Source organism: Nomia melanderi, chromosome 7 (genome assembly GCF_051020985.1).
Source record: "Nomia melanderi isolate GNS246 chromosome 7, iyNomMela1, whole genome shotgun sequence".
NCBI classification, from domain to species: Eukaryota; Metazoa; Arthropoda; class Insecta; order Hymenoptera; family Halictidae; genus Nomia; species Nomia melanderi.
In genome coordinates this window covers 7,185,892-7,200,730 of record NC_135005.1, presented here as the reverse complement: position 1 = coordinate 7,200,730, position 14,839 = coordinate 7,185,892, and the positions used below count along the sequence as shown (strand labels likewise).

Below are 14,839 nucleotides of genomic sequence, written 5' to 3'. Positions count from 1 at the left end.
GTATCATTAGTGAATGGATCATACTGGCAACGCAAGGACTCTTTGATTCAAGGATCGATTGTAATCGTATTACCAAGATTTCTTTATTCGGATGTGTGGAAATTGGCATTCCGCGGTTAATAGTTGCGAACTTTCAATTTTTTTCAGCAACATATTAAATTACACGTTACAAAACATTCGCATTCGTACAACCTAAACTTTCAATATGTAGAGAAATCTTAAATTGATTTTTTATGGATATTACTATTGAATTCACGGCGAAAATGATTGTGCAAGACACAGTAACATGACAAGTTTAATACAGTTCATAAAATTTACATTCGATATTTAACGATATTTCAATAATGGGAACTAGAATTTGCATGAACACTTTTAGTTTAATGATTGTATATGGAACGAATGAGAAAGTGCTGCCTTGAAAAAATTACAAAATTACAAATATTACATTAACATGAACATACTTTAAAATCGAACGGAAATTTCAAATTTTAATATTTAAAATGAACTTTAACCCTTATTTCTATGTGTCATTGTGTAGAATGAAATAACAATAATACTGGAACGACAATGTTAATAAATTAATGTATAAACGTATTATCACCTTATAACGAATAAAAATTTGCAGTTTAAATTTTACACGATGTGCATTTCACTGCTCAGTTGATAATGTCCTGTTATGAAATATACTTGTTATCATCTATGATAAAATGAAACACCTTATTGGTGTTCATGCCTAAAGTTTTCTACCTTACCGATCCAGAAATCCAGGACTGATAAAAGCGTCATCTTCTCATGGAATAGTAGTCAATCAGCAAACTTAATTACTCGTCAGATAATTTCACTTCCATATTGCACTTATTGCTTATCATTTTTAATCATGAAATTTGTAAAACTTGAAATTACTAAATTGAAAGTAATGAAATAATAAATACTTTCTGAATTAAAAATCGATTTGTTGTATTACTAACTTGAACATTCCTTCTGCATTCTTATAAATATAGAATTTTACGAGGGAAATTAATAATACAGATAAAATAATGAAACAAAAAAATTAATACAGTAAAGGAAATAAAAGAATTGAATGAAAAGAAGCAAATTTTCCATTAACGCATGCAGATAGTTTATGACTTTCATTTTCATTTTTTACTTTCTTTAAATCCAACAGATGCAAACTGAAGAAACTCAAAAGTAGTAGAAGTTATTTCGTCTTTGTCCTAATTCACTGATCCTTGCCACTGTGATAACAATGAAACCGCAAAGAGCTGCATAAATGCGAAAATACGGATGCAATACTACACATTGTCAAGTGCAAGGCTTTTCACCTTGTCGAGTCAAGTAATAGTCATTTTCAATTCTCTCAGCTTTTTTAATAAAATCTACGGACTACCAAAGTAAACACCCAAAGTTACACAAAATAGAGAAAACCATAAATAATGAACGTGAAAAAATTGTGAAAGCATTGTATACGCGTTATCCGTCAACACCCCCTAACTAGTGCTTTGCTAATAATGGAATTTTAACGAACGAACACAACAAATGAGGATTGTAAAGTAGATGGCACGATTCCAAGTTATATCGTCGAAACAAAGTCTGTCAGTCTTCACGATACTGCGCGTTCCACACTCCAATTCCATTCTACCGCAAATTTGCATTCAGAATTTCTGTTTTCATCTTCGATATTATTATCTCGAAAAAACTTGCTGGCCTCGCATATTTCTATTTTTAATTAAACCAATGAAGCGGTGTAATATAAATTTTCCTGGTGAAAAAGTCAAAAGATGGATACTTCAACGAACCTGTTTATCACGAAATTCCTGAAGGTCTTCGAAGAATTCGTGTACGATTTGACGAAAAAACCATAACGCGTTCGACCAATAACATTCGATAAAGACAATCGTAAGAAGCGTCATAATTTTCGTTGTCAATAAACACTGTTAGCAGCGTCTTGTCGACGATGAGCCGTGAAACACGTAATGGCAGACGTGAGTCAATGCGACTCCGCTGCCCGATCGCGGCACAAATGTTGTTTATTTACAAAGGTATTCTAGAAACATGTGAAACGAGTGCACTGCGTGATATTATACAACATTAATTTCAATTTTAATTTAGTACTTTGACACTAACTGTACCAGCATTTTGTATATACCTATCCCTACCGTAACTCATAGGTAAGTACCGTAACTCATCAAACAACTGGTTACAAAATAAAGGTAAACAAGTCCGATGACAAATTTTCCTTAGTGGAAATAGGAACAATAAGAAAGACAAAAATTGAGAAGCTAATTAATCGGTCAATCCGGAAATTGATATGAAGTGAACTGAACGAAAAGAAACGCAGAATTTGAAATGATATTTTAAAATCGATCATTTTCATTTCATTTTTCATTTCGCGAAAATAACGGACAAACTTCGCTTGAGTCCGTTCTTCGAGCAACATTTCTGAACGAATGTGTTGGAAGAATTGCCCACTAATTAGCGGCGTAGCTACAACGATAAGTTATTCACCGGGCAAAAGTTTTTTCGAGGTTCTTTACTCCGTTGCCGACCCTGACGGGAAGGATGCGCACGGAGCATTATCTTTGGTGACCGCCTCCCAGAAGCTGAGCCGAGGGAACGATATTTTATAAAGCACGCCTGCACATATAGCTGATACGTGATTCGATTGTGAACTGCTCGTTAATAGGCCTCGTAAAACGCCTCGTACTTCTCGTAACACCTATATAAACTTCAACTACTCGCCAGAGAAGGTTTAGTTGACCGATAGTTTGAATCGCAGGTGAAGAGGTGTTCGTTAGAATTCAGGGTGCTATGGTATCCCTATGGTGTTCCTAAAGGTGAGAATCATTGCTTCGTGATCCATTTTTTGTTGGATTTATTTGTAATATTATGAACACTGTATACATGTATAGATAAAATGTACATAAAAGTCTGGTACTAAGTTATTCACGGGGAAGCATCTTTCAATGATTTCCACTGTGTAAAAAGAGAAAGGTCAAATTAACTAACTCCACTTTTTCAATGTTTTCACATTTTTGGTGTTGACACATTTGATTGCTCTTCACGTATAATCTCATAGAATGTTCCTACTTTTCGTTTTGCCGAGTCAATCACTTACGTAAATAAATGGCGCATGCTACAGTGGAATTAACACTAGAACTACCAGGTAGAATAAAATGACTAATTCCTAAATGCTTCTTTTACAATTGCAGTAACGGTACAGATACTTCTTTGAAAAATGATCAATGACACTGATTTAATAATACCTAAACAAATATGAAATATGAGCCAATTGAAATCTTAATAAATCCACGTTTGTAGTTTTCATAAAAAAATTTTCAAAAGTAAGTTTGAGTGCTCGCTAGTTCTAGTGTTAAAGCATTTCCTAACATTAATTTGGTAGGTTAATACTGAACTTGTTTATGAAATGGAAATATCTAACAGGAGTTGTTGATATCTCGAATATCAGCGTTACGACATCTAATTAAAATTAGCACAAAATTAATCTCTATGCAAATACGAAACTATAGTTGTCACAAAGTTGTCCAGTTGTCACTGGTAACAAGATGTACGAAATGCAAATTGAATAAAAAATTCAGAATATTTTCGAAGAATAAAGATTAATCCTTAAGATACAGAAAATTCTTGTTCTCTAAAAATAACATCGCGTGGACAGGAGTAAGTAAATAGGTAATATTAAATAAAAATGTAAATTATTTAAAATAAAGAAAAAGAAGAACATTCCACGTGAATATTGACTGTTAACACAGGAACAATCACTAGGATACGCAGAAATCGCGAGGTAATCTCATTAACAAGCAAAATTATTATCTAGCAGAATCATAAATTGTCACCAATACCCGAATATGATTAAACATCAGGGAAAACGAAGTCGTCCATGAGTCATCCTATGAACGTTCCAAAAATAAAAAGTGGTATCCATATTTACTTCTTTAATAGACATACCAAAACAAAACGGTTTCGTCCCATCGCGTCGTGTCGTATTTTTCTTCGCGTGTAATACTGTTTCCAAACAAACAATGTCTACGGTAACTAAAATTAATGAATGTAAATGTTGAGTGCATCTGCGGTTGCACGGCGAGTTTTCTTTGAAGGTCCGCATGTTTACGTCGAGAAAAAATCAATCTCTATTTACGAGATCTTTGTTCACGCACCGCGTATTTTTCAACTACCGTGAACATTTTTTACTGCAACCTTTTTGCCTTTATGCCGGTTTCTTCGAAGTGGAATCTCTACTTTTCAACTCATTATACCAACAAGCTGAAAACATCGGAACGATTGGTGTATTAATAATACTGGTCAACACGATTTTTGCCACAGAAGGTTTAATGAGAGCTTTCAATAGTATTTCTTATGCTGAATTCGAATGTACAATCCATTTTTCTTTACTACCCACAGATTTTGAGAAAAACAAATTTTGATGGAAAACTCAATTTTCCAACTTTGAACATTTGTCGAGAGAGTGACTACAATCGTCAGTCTACGACGCGTCGTAGCGAAAGAGTTAAACCATTCTATGGCAAAAACAAGGTCACATTTTATAGATCAGTGTGATCTGTTACAATTATAAAGATTGCATTATCAGTTGCACTGTTACTAGTATTATCGGTTCTCATATTATTGATCTTATTAAACTTATGTAAGATTTGTTGTAAAATGATATATAAGTAAGAGAATATGAGTATGTAAGTAATCCGAATATCTAAGTAAAGTAGGCTAACACATGTACTACATAGATAAACTTTATGTTTTGTGCAAATATTTTTCATTCTCAATTGAAAACGAAATATGCTATGAAACTTTTTTCAACGGATTTCACAAGCTAGATGTCTAATCTATCGCACGCTGAAATTAGATTTTCTCCTAGACGCTTAGTTTTTCAGACAAATTGAAAAATATCCACAAAAATCAGTACGTCTCCGGAGCCATTTTGCCTTTCAGCATTGCTTAAACATGTTTAAATGTTTATAATGTCATTGAAACTTACATCATTGTGTTCAACAAGGTCCATACAATAATGCTGTGTGAGAAGAGTTCGAAAAATTTCCATAATTAAGACACAACGAATGTTCAAAGTTGAAAAACTGAGTTTTTTATTCAAAATTGATTTTCTCAAAAACTGTGAATGATAGAGAAAAACGGATTACATATTCGAATTCCACATGAGAAATACTATTAAGATTATTAAACTTTCTGTGGCAAAAAAAAAGTTGAATTTTATGGATCAGCGTGATCGTCGACGTCGTCGATAAACGATTAAAACGCGCATGGTTAAGTAAAATTTACTGAAAATGAGGGATGAAAATGTTCACGTTGCTGTTGATGGTAAGACGTGACAAATTCTAAGTACTTACTTACTCGTCATGGACTTCGAACATGTCTTGAGTGGTCTACGCCGGTATCTGGTGGGAGCAAACGCTTAAATAAGATGTATCTGTGTGGACACGGCTGAGTTCTGTGTGGCGGCTCTAAAATATTTTGCTTAAAAACCGTTTCGGCGTGGTTGCGCGGGAAAATTTTCGGTGACTATGGTTCTTACTGTGCAACAAATAGTAAGTGGCATAATATCATTCACGTCTGTGCGATGTTTCGGGAATGATTGGAAAAAATATTTGACGGTTGTAATTTTAATAAATTGGTACACAATACTAATTAAAGATATCGGTATTGTGATGCCTTTGTTGTGGAGAAATTAGTGTGCTGTGGCAATAAACATCTGAATAAAATAAAGTGACGTAAAGTTTAGTAAAATATATGTTATTTATATGTAATATAATATATGTAGTATATATATAGTATAATATAATAATGTATATAGTTTGTGTGATATATATTATTAAGACTTTTATTGGTTTAACAGTTTCACTTGTTATTATCAGTATCGAATGTACTATTGGCCAATGAACCTCGTTTAATTATTATTCGATTAGCATTTACGTTTGGGTAGCACGTTTCAACGCACCAATTAATAAAAAATTCGTTTAGAATAATTAATGTATGGCCTCCGCGGAATTTACTACCAAATGAATCAAGATTCCTGTTTATGTTCTTTTTTGAGTGTTTAATGGGATCGTGTGAATCGTATGAATACTTTACCGTCTTTAATGAGTTGCTTATTAATAGGGATAAGTTAAGTAAATTATGTACAATGTTAATCGGTGAATATTGATTCTGATAATAAGGGCAATTTGGTTAAAGAAATTTTGGTAATATTCATTTGAAGTGCATACATCATTATAATTTAGCACTTTTATTCTCGGAACATTCGATGTGTACGGTGTCTAGACACGCTAATGATCGCGAAACAACGTTTTCTTGACAGAAATGCTTATTCAATAATGATGGAGTAAGTGTGTGTACGCTTTCGAAGACATCGATTACAGGTGTTAATAAGTGACTTTTTTTGGAAGTGTTAACAGCAGTGTTCTGGTGAAACGTGGTGAACCAATTCTGTTTATAAAATGTAGACTATCTTCTTAATTAATGAGTGCCAAATGAGTTTATTTCTGATTAAGTCTTTATTTTTTATTTCTTGTTTTTCCTTGTCTTCCTTCTGTCTTGTAAATATTATACATTAATATATTATAAACATGTTTTATTAGTTAATTATATAATGAAAGTTGGGTTATTAATAATCGCAGTTTCATTAGAATTAATTTACTCATCCTCTCAACGACTTTGCTCTGAATAGTAATAACACAATTTATATCTTAAAAAAATTGAAATATAATTTTAGCGTTTCGATGGAATGATACTTGATATGAACCAAAATTGTTGTTTTTATTGTATCAGTGGGACCAAACGCCAGGTGGGGTATGGGCATACCTCGTAATCATAGCGATCGTTTACATCTTATACATCCTGAAGAGCTACATTAGGTGCGTCTATTTCGTGTTGCGTCTCAGTGGCCCGAAAACCGTACCATTCTTAGGAAATGCGGGTTGCGTTATCAAAGATAATCGTAAGTAACCAACATTTTCATCTTAAAAAACGTAAGAATTTTTTCATTTTTACAGAATACTTTATCATACATAATTTACAATTTAAAATTAAACTTTAATTAAAAGTTATATCATCTACGAGTATTACAATAAAATTTTAATCGATTCACTGATAATAAAAATAGTAACAATTGCCCCTTCTTAGGAAACCTTTTTCAATCAATAATACTTTCAAAGATTAAGTTACTGGTTACTCTAAGTAACCATTCATCAATTAAACCTGATGTTAGCAAACGAATTGTTTATGTTTCTTCAAGCTTACAAATATTATCGTTGTAATATTTTTGTGTAAATGTTTGTAACTACAATATTTTTATAAAAACTGAAATTCGAAGCTTTGTCACACTTCTTCAAATTTTCATAAATTTTTATAAATTGTATAGAAGCAAATTAAAAACTGCAAATATGAGAGTTAACCGTCCACCAAATTAAAAGGTTTGACATCAAATTATCAATCAAATTGGCAAAATATCACATTGGTTTCAGTGCTTCACAGGCTGGGATACGAGAGCCAAACTTATGGGCGCATCGTCAGGATATGGCTGACAGGGTTACCGTACGTGATGCTGCCCGAGCCAGAAGACATCCAAGTAGTCCTCAGCAGTATGAAGCACACGCAAAAAGTGTTTTTCTATAAATTGTTAGACAATTTCCTCGGAAAGGGTTTGATCACCAGGGACGTGGACACATGGCGGATGCACCGGAAGTTCTTGCAACCGGCGTTTCACCTAAACATTCTCGAGAAGTTCACGATTACGTTCGCGGAATGCGCGGATCGTCTGATGAACGAGTTCCACGAGAGGGATAACGAGGAAATTAATATTACCACGTTCGTCAACGATTCCGTTTACGATATTTTAAGTGGTAAGTAAATACCATAAAGACAATTATGTAAATAATTAAAGAATAACATTAATTAGTAATAATAACTATTAATAATAATAATTAATAATATTAATCATAAACAATTTTAATAATTAATGAAACAAACGATTGTTCGTTTCATGCAGAACAATTATGAACTTGAAAATTGAATAATGACTGTTTCCCGAATCTGAATAAAGAAATATGTACAAGATAACGATTTAATCGAATTAATTACCGTTTTTCAGATTCAGTTTAAATATCGAAACAAATACCGTTTCCCTGTAAATTATTATTAAGTGAATCAGTTTATATACTTAGAAATAAATTCTTATTCTAGTCAAGTGATCTTAAGTTTAAATGCTTGTATACGCATGATGCATTTAAATAATTAATCGGTACTCTCCCCGCAAATACCTATAAAACGTGATTAATTTGTCGAATCGAATACGGTACAATTCCAGTGAATAATCTTCATTATTTGTGCCTCTCCTATTCAATTCTAATTATTCGAATATTAAGTATTCAGCAACGACAGAAGCACATTAAGCACAGATGTTCTTTTTTTCAAGTTATTCGTTGCACGTAAATGCACTCGATGTATGGCTAAGAGCGTCAATATTTTGTTCGCTCAAGTCATGTAACCTTTATGCAACTTATGGGAAATAATTGTGGTCAGTTTACACAAGCGTCACAGTGTTTCGCGTGTATGCGCTTTCGAGGAAAAAATCGTAACTTCTGATCGAATCAATTTTCAAACTGCTTTAATATTTTTTCTTTAACAGATACACATTCATATTTTTTAAAAAATGTGTAATAATCTTATTTTTTATTGAATAAAAAATTGTCTAGCAATTCTTATTATTGTTAGTTGTTATTAATTGCACTAGTGATTACTTTTCCATTTGGTAATCTTTTACTAGCTTAGTGGAAACGCCAGAGAAATCGCAATGATCATTTTAAGGGATTGAATAGAATAATATAAATAGAATAACAGAATGATAGAAATATTTACTGTTAACATTACAAAGCAACTATTTATTAGTTCAAAATATACTATGATACTAAACATAAAAAATTGATTTAAACATATAAATACTTCTGAAATAACACGTATTTAAGAAGTTAAACCGAATACAATTCAATTCTAGCATCGCAAAGTGTAAAAATGATGAGCAGTATCAAGATCTATGATCTTCCAATACTTTAAAATATGAGAATTTATGTACCATGATTTTCAGTTTCTGAAATGTTGTCTATTGCTCTGGACGTTTTAAGCATTTCGACACGCGGGAGTATTTGCCCATCTACGCGAATGAATTTATCGTCAGAAATTTGCATTTAATATACGTTTCATATAAACACAGCTGATTAGCGATACAGTACATTAAATTTCTTCCGAATTACGCAAATCACATGTGACCCGTTATGTCGTGTCGAAACGCCGAACACCGAGATTCCTTGTTCTACACGTATACACAATGTTTCGAGCGACTCAGTTTCGTTAACATGTCAATAACGCGCTGCCGTTCGTCTATTTTGTTGTTAAAAACGCGTAGTAAATCTATTGTTCGGCCGTGCCATTCGGAAATCCGCTCAGGTTTTGAACCTCCGATACATGCTAACCGTTTTTTACAGGAAATTCCGCAATATCTGGCTTTCAATATCAATTAACATATGAATCCATAATCAATCGTATGTACTTAGTTTCCGTCTGACCGTAACAATGAAACGTCTCTTAACACAATACTTTACGCGGAACACAATAAAACCATTTAAGCCTCAATGAATCAATATCATCTGATGGACGCATTTTCGAATTGATTTACATACAGAATCGAAAGTGTTTATTTTATTGCGTAATGATTAACGACTTCATTCCCTGTAGTTTGCCTGTTAAATGATCATAGAAAGTTGTTTAAAAATTGTTCTTTCGATTTTAATAATTTTCGAAAATATAATATTATATACTATATAGTTGCATCTAGTTAGTTCGTATATGAAGGCTTACTGGATTGCTAAGATTTAACCTTTTAGATAGATAAATATTATATGATAAAAAGGATTTCTTATAAAAATGTTTAAGCGAAAAATTGTTAAATGCGTGTATTTTGATATTTTATGAAATATTGTTAATAATTGTTAATAAGTATATAAGTATTATGTAAAAGTGTTAGCAACGATAAAACGAAAGAAAGAAACGAAAAATCTCTTCTCGACGTACGAAATTATTATTAATTGTTCACAGAGACGGTTCTGGGGATCAAACGAGCGAGCCGGCACGCGCAGGACACGGACGATCTACCATTCAGAAAGTGAGTCTATAGATATACGTTTCTATTGAACTTTACTGACGTGAACATTTCTATAATTAGAATTCCAAAAGCAGCCAGTTTTCGACACTAGAATATAAATCTCCGGATCCCTATCTCTGTTTTAGGGGACAGATCATGCTTTTGTATCGTCTGGTCAGGCCTTGGTTGTTGATCGAATGGATTTACCGATTGACGAAGTTCGGCAGGCAAGAAGAGAAGCAACGAAAGGACCTTTTCGACACGTGCTTCAGGATGATGCAGGAGAAGCGCGATCAAATGTACAACAAGGGTGCCGTGAGTAACGACGAATCACAGGGTGCAAAGAGGATCTCGTTGTTGGAGTACATGGTGGAGATGAACGAGAGGAATCCTTGCTTCAGCGACGAAGACATCGTCGAAGAGTGTTGCACGTTCATGTTGGCCGGTCAAGACTCGGTTGGCACTGCGACAGCGATGACGATGTTCCTTTTGGCTAATCATCCCGAGTGGCAAGAGAAATGCATTGAGGAGCTGGACGCAATTTTCAATAAAGACTCGAGGATGCCGACCATTAAGGACTTGAAGGAAATGAAGTGCCTGGAAATGTGCATCAAAGAGGCCCTCAGGCTTTACCCTAGTGTGCCGCTTATAGGGAGGATACTCGGTGAAGATGTAAAGATTGGTAAGTGAATATTTAATGGTTTATTGTGTATTCAGTGTATTGAGTTGGTGTAATGAAATTTCTGTTTCAATTCAACGGTATAAATTATATTATGCATATGGTTATGTAAACTAGTGAGTAGTTCAGACTAATAGTGGTTAAATTAGTGTTTCTGAGTTCTGGAGAGAAAAAGCTCTTATGAAATGTTATTGGATTGATTAAACATTAATATTGATGATTAATAATAATTTATGTTGATAATAATATTGTAATTACTTATATTAATAATTAACGATAATTAACGTTACCAATGACATTGTAATTGCTAACATTAGTAATTAATAACAATAAATATTACTAATGTCATTGTTATATTAGTATTCAATTAATCCCAGAACATTTCACGAAAGCTTTTTTATTCGAGGATTTAGAAATAGTAATTAGACCAGTATTAATTTGAACTACTCAACTAATAACAAATCAACCTTTAACGATATAATATTAAATATATTATTGTTTAACATTCATTTGAAATATGCAGGAAAATACGTGATACCAGCAGGCTGTGGCGTTATCATGTCGCCATATTGCACGCACCGTTTACCACATCATTATCCGGATCCAGAAGCGTTCAAACCCGAACGCTTCAGTCTAGAAAATTGCGGGAAGAGACATCCATACGCTTACTTACCTTTCAGCGCTGGACCCAGAAACTGCATCGGTAAAGTTACTTTGTAGAAAGCATTCTTTACATTGGGTCATGTATGTTCATGCAGATTTGCATTTTCATAGACGAATTTACGAAATCGGGTATTAATTACGAAGTTATATCTGCCTAAATATACTAACACACTGCCTAAGAATACTAAATACGTATTACAAAAATACGTTACTTTTATCGATTAATAACTAAAATTATTTTACCAATCCATTAATAACAGAAAAATGAATTTAAAAAATAATGAAAATGTAGAAACTGGTTATATTCATAGGAAATAAAAGATTTGCTCTTTTCTATAATTATATTTTATAGTGAACTTATCTAAAGAAATCGATTTATCGGACCGTTCACAGGGTACAAGTTCGCGATGCTGGAAATGAAATCCTTGGTCAGCTCGATTCTTCGGAGGTGCCGATTACAATCGATCCCAGGGAAAGAGGAAGTGAAACCGAAATTCCGAATGACGATCAGAGCGCAAGGCGGACTCTGGGTTAAGGTTGTAGCGCGCGAACAGAAATCGAAAGCTGCTTTAGTTAATTAATTCGACACTTTCCGACCACTAGATTGTAATACTCCATTTGTACTTCCATTTTCATAACAATGACCACTGAACTGTAACTTATTAAACCTTTTCCTAAGTAAATTGTACTACGGAACGTTCGGTACGTTACAATCAACTGGATAACATTAATAACATCCTTCGATAGTTCCTCACTTAATAAAATATAATTGACCAAACGTTTCACGAAGTGAACGCTGTTTATTCCGCTTAAAGGTGTGACTGACCGCGAACGTTCGTGAGAAAGTATTTAACGAATAATCGATCTATAAATTGAAATAAATCGCTTCGCAATAAATACACACACGGAGAGAATAGAAGTTTGTTTCATAAGGAACGTAGAAATCGTAAAAATGATTGTCCTTTTCTCGCGCGCACTACGAAATCATTAATTATCTTCATATTTGAGTATTTATTTAGATTAAATTGGACAAGCACGCATAAAGATGACTTTATCGTTAACAAATTATCATTAACATTGAATCATTATTGTATTAATGTTCGACATGTTCGCGGGTAATGATGAAGGATTTGTTTCGAAAGGTTCTTTGATTCGAACCAAAAGGGAAGTCGTAAATAGTTGATGTTGCTAAAATCGATTAGAGCGATCCAAGGTCAAGACTAAGAAGTTTACATGTGGTAATTTATGGTTACTTTCAATTTTGGGATGTCTCTCACGCGGTCTATGGCTAAGTATAATTAAGTATGCTCGTCCACTTTAATACATATTTACATAACCGCATTGGCCATGAAGGGACGTACTTCAAGTCCTGCATAAATTATCAAAAAGCAATTGAACGTGTTTCATCTTACAGTGTCAAGTAGTCTGCTTACGCAATCCTGTTGGCAATACCGTTGCTTAACTGACTTTTTACACACTTCGCTCAATATTGAAGTGTCATAAGCGACCTGGAAAAAGATTTATGTCGCGAGTTTCAAATTTTATTCAGTTCAATCCCTTGCCCCATAATAAAAATTCGTAGCCATAATTTCGAATTCGTTTTCTTTCTTTTTTTTATGACAGTGTTAACTTGCAGTCAATCCACTATTTTAATTGAATTATTAATATTAATAATTAATATATCATATAATATTAATAATAAATTAAACATAAATATTATTCATTTTTTTGTGGTCGAAATGAATTCCATTTTTCGTCGTCAATATTTAATTTTCAAAATAAATATAGTATCCAAAAGCTTTTTTAAAATCGCTGTTTTCAAACAAACGAATTTAGTTCTTGAACAATGACATCAGAAGCATCTAAAATCAACGTTTCATTTTCTGATAATTGACTCAATTTGTTAATTGGTTGTATTGTATTAAGTATGTTCAAACATATTTTCAAAATAATTCACAGGTAAGGATTTGAATAAAATTGCCTATTAGAAACAATAGAATCTTTATAAAAACTAGTTTTAAAAACAAAGTCCAATACTGCACTAAGTTCACTAAATTAAACTCTCAGGCGAAAAAAGTTATTCGATATTTTTCAATAAACAGAAAAGCTGTAGTATCATTCTAATATAAATTAAAATAATTTGAAATTTTCATTGTTTTTATGTAATTTGACCTACTTACAGCAGTATTATATATAAACGCATGCACACAGAAAATTAGTTCATGTCGAAGTTGGACATTATGCTATACTCTGATTTATATTTATTTAAGAATCGGTGAATATGATGCAATCTTCGTTTGTTTAGTTAGTTTTATCTAATTACTACATTTTTCCGTAGAAAAGTCTTTTGTAGCCATATAATTAATCTATTAAAAATAATAAGATGTACATGTATGTTAAAAATTTTTATGCCATTTATACTTAAATGCTCAGACTTGTTACATGTGTCCTGCGTACATATTCAACCCATACCTGTTAATGTAAATTAAATGAAAACACAAATGAAAAGGAAACAAAATAAAGTTAGCAAATTATTTTTCATGTGTAATATAAAAACATATTATAAAATTGATATTTTTTCATTCTATTAACTGTTCTTTTGAAAATATTAAATATAGTTTATAATATTTCATATACGTATGAATTGCACACTCTTACTGAATCGCGCAGAAGCTTTATTACTGAGTTAAAACTTTTTAATGATTTATTTGACTTGATTATCCAATTTATAGCGTGCTTAGGCTTGTTTTTATTAGAAAAATAGTTCCCATCTAACTGTGATCTTTTCGAATTTATGTTGTTAACGATAAAATAATTTTTTTCGGTTAAAAAATTTCAGTTAGCTCTGTGTTACAATGTTTTCTTTGATATTGACCGACAGTTGATGTCTGAAGAAAGGCAACATTAGTTTTGTGAAATTTCCTTTTTCATTTCAGTATAGTATATAAGCTTTCTAATACAATGAATAATTCTTGCGGTTCTGTGCATAGTATATAATACATATAGCGGCAAGAATTATCTGCCTCCGAAAATCTGCACTTTTGATTGGTAGCGACATCCATGGCGAAACGCTCAAACTGATAGATAAATGTTACCGATGTGACAAACAAACGTTACCGATCTTGAAAACGAAATAGATAAAATAAAAATTTATTTATCGTTATATTATTCAGAAGTAATGTTAAAACTGAAACTATAATTTTCTCAAAAAGTTCCATTTTTTCTGATCAATTTAAAAGAAGAACGAACTGTATATGATTAATATCTTTTAAAATAAAAAACATTGTTAAAAGTTCTAAACGTCGAGACGTAAAATATCT

The 14,839-nt window shown here is 32.5% G+C and overlaps 1 protein-coding gene across 2 annotated transcripts; it reads left to right on the top strand.

Moving 5' to 3' along the window:
• Positions 1-2,622: 2,622 nt before the first annotated feature.
• Positions 2,623-14,811, top strand: Cyp4aa1 (Probable cytochrome P450 4aa1). Of its 2 annotated transcripts, none has more exons than XM_031970710.2 (7): positions 2,623-2,834; positions 6,811-6,979; positions 7,506-7,883; positions 10,132-10,198; positions 10,324-10,859; positions 11,380-11,559; positions 11,913-14,811. In XM_031970710.2, exons 1-7 carry the CDS (start codon positions 2,820-2,822, stop codon positions 12,098-12,100), a joined length of 1,533 nt encoding a protein of 510 aa, XP_031826570.2. In that variant the 5' UTR covers positions 2,623-2,819; the 3' UTR covers positions 12,101-14,811. The 2 variants fall into 2 exon arrangements, with proteins under 2 accessions (XP_031826570.2, XP_031826569.2); XM_031970709.2 differs by lacking the exon at positions 2,623-2,834 and adding an exon at positions 5,423-5,570.
• The last annotated feature ends 28 nt before the right edge of the window (positions 14,812-14,839 follow it).